Source organism: Salarias fasciatus, chromosome 9 (assembly GCF_902148845.1).
Source record: "Salarias fasciatus chromosome 9, fSalaFa1.1, whole genome shotgun sequence".
NCBI lineage: Eukaryota > Metazoa > Chordata > Actinopteri > Blenniiformes > Blenniidae > Salarias > Salarias fasciatus.
In genome coordinates this window covers 20,241,221-20,249,814 of record NC_043753.1, presented here as the reverse complement: position 1 = coordinate 20,249,814, position 8,594 = coordinate 20,241,221, and the positions used below count along the sequence as shown (strand labels likewise).

General features: G+C 47.8%; 1 protein-coding gene across 1 annotated transcript; it reads right to left on the bottom strand.

Annotated features, from left to right (window-relative positions):
- Window positions 1–5,261: 5,261 nt before the first annotated feature.
- LOC115394767 (serine/threonine-protein kinase pim-1-like) lies at window positions 5,262–8,155 on the bottom strand. The gene is made up of 7 exons (XM_030100116.1): window positions 8,149–8,155; window positions 7,053–7,252; window positions 6,379–6,423; window positions 6,071–6,286; window positions 5,738–5,918; window positions 5,473–5,646; window positions 5,262–5,353 (listed from the first exon to the last, which is right to left on the bottom strand). The coding sequence occupies exons 1-7, from the start codon at window positions 8,153–8,155 to the stop codon at window positions 5,262–5,264; spliced, it is 915 nt and encodes a 304-aa protein (XP_029955976.1).
- Window positions 8,156–8,594: the final 439 nt, after the last annotated feature.

The following is an 8,594-nucleotide window of genomic DNA, read 5'->3' as shown; positions in this document are numbered from 1 at the left end:
CGGAGAAAGCCTACGGAGCAGTTGCATATCTTCGCACGCAAGACAACCAAGGCGAGGTCCATGTAGCATTCGTAATGGCTCGATCCAGGGTGAGCCCCCGCAAACAGCTGACTATGCCACGCCTCGAACTGTGTGCTGCTTTGGCTGGAGCCCAACTGGCCAAGGTTTTGATGACAGAACTGTTGCTATCCCCCCAGCAGGTCATGCTGTGGACTGACTCAACAACAGTTTTGACATGGCTCAAGTCCGACTCGTGCCACTACAAGATCTTTGTGGGAACAAGAGTGGCAGAAATCCAAGAACTCACTGAAGGTTCGACTTGGCGGTACGTCGGCACCACAGACAATCCAGCCGATGACCTCACTCGTGGTAAAACCCTGCTTGAGATCAGCCAGCCAAGCTTGTGGAGCCAAGGTCCACACTTCCTCCGACAACATCCAGAAACCTGGCCACAACTTCGTTGGGAGGAAGCTCAAGAAGCAGATGAGGATGAACTTCAAAAGACAGTGTTCTGTGGAGTCGCCACCTGTGCTCCAACCACGACGTCTATGTCTGACATAGACAACTGGGACAGTCTCCTCAAGGCCACTCATGAGAGCCTTCACGGGGCGGCTAACAACCAGAGCATACCCCCTATGACTGCAGCTGAAGCCCAAACAGCAGAGCTGCATGTCCTCAGGCAATCCCAACGTGAGTCCTTCCCGGAGGAGGTTGAAGTCCTGGCTGCTGGTAAGCTCATCTCAAAACAGAGTCGCTTACTCATGCTTTCCCCAGAGTATGATGAAGCTGTTGGTCTGCTGAGAGTTGGTGGTAGACTACGCTGAGCAGAAGATCTTGACCCAGATGCTATACATCCCATCATCCTCGATCCCAAACATCACATCCCAAGCTGCTCATTAAGAAATATGATGCCGACCTGCTGCATCCTGGCCCTGAGAGAGTTTTCGCTGAAATAAGGAGAAGGTTCTGGATCCTCCGTGGACGAGAGTCCATAAAGCACCATCAGCACAGCTGTGTTGATTGTCAAAAGTGGCGTGCAACCCCAGTGATCCCTCAGATGGCAGACCTGCCTCCTACCAGACTCCGCTTGTACAAGCCACCTTTCTGGTCGACAGGGATCGACTGCTTTGGCCCTTACAACGTCAAGATAGGCCGGCGCACAGCGAAACGGTGGGGTCTGATTTTCAAGTGCATGACGATGAGCTGTGTGCACTTGGACCTACTGGAGAGCATGGACACCGATGCCTTCCTGATGGCACTTCGCCGCTTCATTGCTCTCAGAGGCAAGCCATTCGAGATCCTGGCTGACAGGGGCACCAACTTCAGAGGGGGAGCTGCAGAGCTGCAGGCCAGCTTTGCTGCTCTTGAAATTCCTCTCCAGGAACAGCTGGCAGGACAGAAGATTGATTTCCGTTTCAACCCCCCGGGTTCACCACACTTCGGCGGTACGTGGGAACGTGAGATCAAGTCCATCAAAGCAGCTCTTCAAGTCGTCCTCCAGGATCACACTGTGGCCGAGCCTGTGCTGCAGACTGTGCTGATTGAAGTGGAGGGAATACTCAATGCTAAGCCACTCGGATACCTCTCTGCTGATGCTGCTGACCCAGATCCTGTCACCCAAACCTACTGCTGATGGGGCGGCGTGATGCATCACTCCCACAGGCAATCTACGCATCCAGTGATCTTCTTGGCAGAAGAAGATGGCGCCACAGCCAGATCCTGGCAGACCATTTCTGGTCGAACTTCATCCGTCGTCACCTTCCTGACCTCCAGCAGCGGTCGAAGTGGCATAAGGACACTGACAATCTTACCACTGGCCAGGTGGTAATGGTGATTGATTCACAGTTACCCAGAGCTCAGTGGCCGATTGGGAGAGTGGTGAAGACCTGTCACGGCACAGATGGACGTGTCAGGGCAGCCGAGGTCAAAATAAAGGGACAGACCTACCTGAGACCAGTCGTGCGCCTTGTGCGGCATCTGGGTCAAGATCTTCTTCATCCGGGAGGATGAAGAGGACGCCGCTTAGGTTGGACTTTCCTTTAAGTTTCAAATTTATCGCTAAATTTGGGGGCAGCTGTGTCAGAAAGTCTTTTGTGTTTAGCGGGTATTTTACTTTGAAGTCGCACAATGGTGATGTCACTTCCTTTACTGAGTGTGTCCTCTGCTCTGAAGCCGTCCCCAGCGACGAGTGCATATCGTGTGTGTCCATGACAGAAAAACCACACGCACATATACCTATGCACTCCAACTTGGAATAAAGTGTTGTATGGATCCCACTCTCCGAGCCCATTCTCTCTGACCGGAGCACCGTCGAAGGAAGCCATCAGATCAGCCACATCCCACAGAGTGTCCCACTCTATCACAGCTACGATCTGGATAAAATGCCACTGAGGTGTCAGAGACTGCTTATGCGTCTAATACGGTTTGATGTCATTGCAGAGCATGTCCCAGGGAAACAGCTGGCGGTGGCAGACGCACTATCAAGACACCCTCTGGACGGAGACAACAAGTCAGACACAGATGATCAGGTCAGAGCATATGTGAACACTGTGGTAAAGAACAAGCCAATCACCTCACCTAAGATGGAGGAAATCCGCAGAGCCACTCAGGATGACGCAGATCTTCAAAAAACGATCAAGTTAATCAGAAACGGAAGGCCACAAAGAATGGCAGAGTTCTCACCACTGCGAGGATTTTTCACAGCCAGAGCTCACCTTTCTGAATCTGATGGACTAGTACTGTACCATGATCGCATTGTTGTTCCAGCAGCACTCAGATCCAGCGTGCTAGACCAGCTGCACGAAGGTCACCAGGGCCTCACCAAGTGTCGCGAGCGGGCCCGGTTGACTGTGTGGTGGCCCAGCATAGGAGCCCAGATCACCAGGAAAGTGAAGTCGTGTGATTTCTGTGCAGAACACAAACCAACACAGAGACGAGAACCACTGGTGATGACTCTGCTGCCGAGTGGTCCATGGCAAAGGATCACAACCGATCTGTGCGTGCTGGATGGTAAGAACTACCTCATCGTAGTTGAATATTTTTCACGAGATATTAAAATAGCTTCCCTCTCAACTACTACAAGTGCTCATGTGATCAGCAAGCTTAAACACATGTTTGTGAGATGGGGAATTCCACTGGAGTTAGTGAGTGATAACGCCACTCAGTTCACATCAGCTGAGTTGCAGGAGTTCAAAAAGAACTATGGCTTCACCCACATAACCTCCAGTCCTCACTACCCACAAGGCAATGGTGCAGAGCAGTTCAAACAGCGAAGCACATTCTCAAACAGCCTGACCCCTGCTTGGCTCTAATGAGCTATCGCTCTACACCCATCGCTGCAACCTGAGTGAGTCCCGCACAGCTGATGACAGGTCGACAGATTCGTACGACTGTCCCAGCACTGGAGGAATCATTACAGCCAAAACCAGTCAACTACGACCTCGTACACCAGAAAGACGCCGCAGCTAAGGAGGCTTACGGGTTCTTTTACAACCGCCGACATTCAGCTCGTCCTCTCCCTGAGCTGCACCCAGGTCAAGAGGTCCGAGTAAAACTCGATGGAGACAAGGGCTGGATGACTCCTGCTAGAGTCATCAGTAAATCTCAGGAACCGAGATCCTACGTGGTGGAGATGGACAGCGGCACGGTGACTCGTCGCAACAGACGACATCTTCAGGCCGTCCCGGAGACCGACAAACCTGCGACACATCAGCAGAGTGCTGATCCTGTCCCCCACCAGGACTGCAGTTCCCCAGCCATCCTGACAGGAGCTCCACGAGAACCACACCGGAGCCCACCGTCGTCAGATTCCATCCCGCGGTCTCCTCCTCAGTCCACTACTTCCCGGAGGCTGACCGCCAGAGGCCGTGAAGTTAAGCTGCCTCTCAGATTCAGAGACTAAAGGAGTATTTTCCTCTGTTCAAGGGCAGAATAATCCCTTTTCAGGACTGAGGGTAGTCTACCCTGATGATGTCCTGTGTTCAGAGAGGAGAGACTGAGATTCAAAAAAAAAAAAAAGTCAGAAGAAGAGTTATGTTGTATACTGATGTTAATAGAAATTGATACTGTTTAACGTGTTAAAGTGTATTGAGAATAATAGGGTTACAGATGTTGTTTACCAGAAAGTATTTTAAGTTCAGAAATGAAGAATAATTTGCACTTTAACTGAAATAGTAAACCCGGAATGTTTAGTTTTCTTTTAAGAAGGGAGATGTTGTGAGATTTAAGTTTAATGTCACCATGAGGCTACCGTAGCCAGTGCAGGAGTGTTTTCAGATGATGTCACCGGAGAGAGTTCGCCTATGAGAAATGAGCGCGCGTTAGCAGAGAGCTAACAGTTTTGTACTGAGCCGAGTTGCTGAATAAAAAGCTGTGTTTGAGATTCATCCAAGTCTCCCTCATTATCATGACAAACAGCCTCATGTAAAAATTTTAAGTTGACAGAAGAAAAACACAATTTCGTAATGTTTCATCGTTTTGACATGGAGAGATCATTCTTTGTTCTGTTATTTAAACAAATCTAACTCCTGTGAGAAGAACTTTGCAGGGCAACTTGAATCTAGGAGAGAAACGACCGAAATGTTTCAAAAACAAGTTTGTTCCCAAGGTTCAGTTTTTTTTTTTTTTTTTTTTTTTTTTACAGGAATCTTCTGTATTTTTCAGGGATAAAGCTGAGAGATTTCCACCTAATGACTTAATGTTTACTACAGCCTGGTATTGCTAAATATTTCCACAAATTTCCATTTCAATTCAATTTACAACAGCAGGCGTGGAAATCAGATTAGCAGAAGAGCTCCAGGGGTTTTGTCGTCAGCCCAGAGGATCACTGGCTGCCGTTATTCAGAGGAGCTTTACTGTTCTCACTGTCTCATCCTGTCAGACAGATTACTCAGATCAGATCAGTCAGATATAATCAGATCAGATATGAACAGATCAGGTCAGCAATAAATGCCCGTTAAAAACCCAGAAAACTTTTTAAGACTTTATTAAAACTAGATGTCTGAAGACAAAATTTCTTCACATCGTTGAAATTCCTAAAACTAAGAGGAAGAATGTCCCAGCTGAGAGATTAAAACTCTGAAGAGCCTCTCTGACCGAGCGCCCAGCCGCCCCCCCGGACGGACGCCGACACGCCATCTTTCCATCCGCCGCCACCGACCACCAGCAGCAGCCAAAAAGCACGATGTCGCACTCAGCACCAGCAGCACCTTGTCCCAGCACCTTGACGGATGGATATGACCGTCAGAATAAGGTCATGGAGGTCAATGGAGCCAGGGGTGACGCAGCAGCTGCTCCACGGTGGACCTCTCCTCAGGAATTATTCCTAAGCATCTTTTTAGGAAGTCTCGACATTCTGGAGGAATAAAAAGAGAAAAGAAACCCGATGAATACAGGAAGTAGAACTAAATCACAGTAATTAAGAAGAGCAGAGAAGATAGAGAGCAGAGGGATGCCAGGGGAAGCTGGTTTTACCTGCAGACAGTGTCTTCCTGATCCTCAGTTTCTGAGTGAGGAACTCTAGAGTGCCACACACACTGTTTTGGTGGAGGAGCTCGAATAGGACGGTCCCCAGCTGCCACACCGTGGTGGGTCCGGCAGCATATCTGCCCCTGCTGATGAACTCCGGAGGCTTGTAAGTGACCGTACCTGAAGAAAGCACAAGAAGGAAAATGGTGAGGGACTGTTTGGTGGACCTTCACGATGGCTTACTTCAGCTCTCAGTGGGGGGAAATCTCACCTTCGAAGGTTTTCAGGAGCGACGACGGCTCAGAGAAGCAGCTCACCCCGAAGTCTATGAGCCGGACACGGAGGGCGTCTCCCTCGGACTGGATCAGGATGTTCTCCAGCTTAATGTCGCGGTGGAAGACGTTGTGGCGCTCCAGCTCAGCTGCAGCAGCCAGCAGCTGTTTGACGATCACCTGGGAGAAGACGACAGTTTATATCCTGGAAATCTGCTCTCACAACTGGATCAGGGGTCTTTTAACACTTTTTAAGAAACTTTTCATGTCCTCTAAACTGTCTGGTTGTGAGGACTGTGGCTGAACCAAATGGTTGACTGAAGGTCACCTACCTTAGCATGCCCCTCCTGCAGCAAGCCGTTGTGGGCCTTGAGGTAGCGGAGCAGATCCTGACAGGGGTCAGGCCTCTCCATGACCAGGACCTGCTCCAGGCCCAGGTCGTAAACGTCCAGCAGCGCCACGGACGCCGACTCCCCCGATTCGGCTCGTTCAGCTGAGAGTCTGGACATGACGGCCACCTCCGCAGAGAACTCCTCCCCGTTCTGGTCCTGAAAGCAAGAGAGAGCACAGAGTGAGGGGAGACGTCCACGGAAAGAAGGGTGGGAATCAGGTGAGCACAGGTTTACCGACGTACACTTACCACTTCTTTGTGGACGTAGATTTTCTTGATATGTTTGATGGCAACCTGTGAAACGCAAGTAAAGCTTTAGTTAGTTTTGTTTTTTCAGTTTCCAGACTTTTCTTTTTGATTGAACATCAGAAACTACATGTGGATGTTTGAAACAGCAGCTGATTGTTGACGTTACTGAAAATGGACACATGAGCAGTGATCACTCGGGACCTCTTGAGAAATGTAGACACATTTTTAAGTTGCTGCAAATAAAACTGGTCAGAAAAGTACATTTGTTTTACTACTTTTCAGTCTTTCTATGTTAGTGGGAGGAAAATGCTCTGTAATCTGGGGGTTTGCTAAAATTCCATCACTTGGAGGGGAAAAACTCCTTTCCAGTCACGATGTGAGTTGGAGGAAGATTCTCTATAGTATTCTGGATGCTAAAAGTTACTTTAGTCAGTGGGAGGAAGATGCCTATTGAAGCATCAGTTGACGGTCAGCCGTTGTTAATTGAGTGAAATTGAACAGGTATTGACTGATTCGTTAAGAGACTGATGAAGTTACTCTGCAGTTTCCCCCCTTGAAAACAAATTTTTCACCTCACATATTTTGGTTTTGGTCCCCAGAAGTTGAGATTTCCTGCTGTCAACCAACCACATGAGCTCTCTCAGCATGTGAAACACAGTTTCTCCTACACTTACCGGGAAATTATCCGCTCTGCGTAGACCCATGAACACTCGCCCATAGCCACCCTCGCCGAGCATTCCTTGCTGCTTGTATTTGGCCAGAAAAGTGGCCCATTGTTCCGCCACTGACGTGCCCTTTCTCAGCCTCTTTGTGGTCGGACCTTCTTCCTCATCCTTGCTGCAGCCATCTAAAGATTTATTGATGTCGCAGCTTCCTGCAGTTGAGAAAAACACCAAACATCAGCATCATCAGGAGAAACTGAGATGATCAAACACTGCTTCACCGGACAGACCAGGACACCAGGTCAGGATGATCCGCACTGGTTATTAAACTTATTAAACTAAACTCCACCAGTTTCCCTACCTGTTTTTGATGAGGAGGCCTCCTCATGCAGCTCATCACGGGTTCTCTTTCTGCTCTTCTTCAAGAGACAGCCACCAGCTTTTTGAATGAGTCCCTTCAGTCTTTGGAACACTGCTTCCCCCTCAGAAACAGGTTCCAGTGACTCTGAAAGTCTCGCTCTTTTGTTCTCAGAGGTCTCCTCGTGGTGGATGCGTCGTTTCACAGACAAGGTCCGCGAATACGCTGCACCGTTCTCACTCGCTGTGCTAAAGTTATCTGTGAACGAGAACAGGACCAGAGTAAGAGAAACAACCACGCAGAAACTAGAAACTAACAGAAAGGCATAGAAAAGTCTCACAAATACACATAAAATGCAATAAATATTTACATATGATGGTATGAAGATGACCAAAGGATATTCCTAAGTACCACCAAACAACCATCATGAAACTAAACTGAAATGGACAGAGACCTGACTCAACATGACATGAAACGGCTTCAAAAGAGCGACGAAAACACGGGAAAACGACAGTAACTCTTCATAAAGTGGAGAAATACGACATGAACCAAACATGGAAGTATAGAAACGGACGCAGAGCGACATTTTAAAAACCAAATTCGAACAAAAAACAAAGGCAGAAACAGAAACTCATCATCGAAGATGGGAAAAACATGAAGAAACAAAACCCGAAGCAAAAAAAAAAGCAAGAAACAGTGAAAACAGAGAAGAAATCATTTCTAAAAACACAGAAAACGTTAATTATTTACCGTCCATCCTGCCGAACTTCTGAAACCTGCTCATAAACCAGACACAAATGCTGCCGGTCGAACACCTTGTGGGATGAAAGTACTGTGATGACATCATCAGCATTGAAACATGGTTGCATGGATACATGGGATTAACATGGTAACCATTCAAATAACTTTATTCAGCAGTGTTTTTTGACGGTGTAAAAATGAAAAACAATCTCTAAAGTAAACCAGTTTGAAAAATAGACAAATAAACACCGTGCAAAGACATGACATTAACTCAACGAGACAGTAAATTAAGAAAGTAAACCAAGAGGGGCTTTTGCACCACGTGATGCTCCAATCCAAATAAAGTGACAGCAGTTGTTGAGAGACAACACAAACGCAAACACGTAACACACACACAACAGCTAAAAACAGCAAAATATCTTTGACTAATTCAGTAAAATGCTGTCAGTTGTTAT

Coding starts and splice junctions, on each gene's coding strand:
- LOC115394767 (XM_030100116.1), bottom strand. Junction 5,919..6,070: donor TGCAGGAGGGGCATGCTAAG/GTAGGTGACCTT, acceptor GTCTTCTCCCAG/GTGATCGTCAAACAGCTGCT. Junction 5,647..5,737: donor GCTCCTGAAAACCTTCGAAG/GTGAGATTTCCC, acceptor TGCTTTCTTCAG/GTACGGTCACTTACAAGCCT.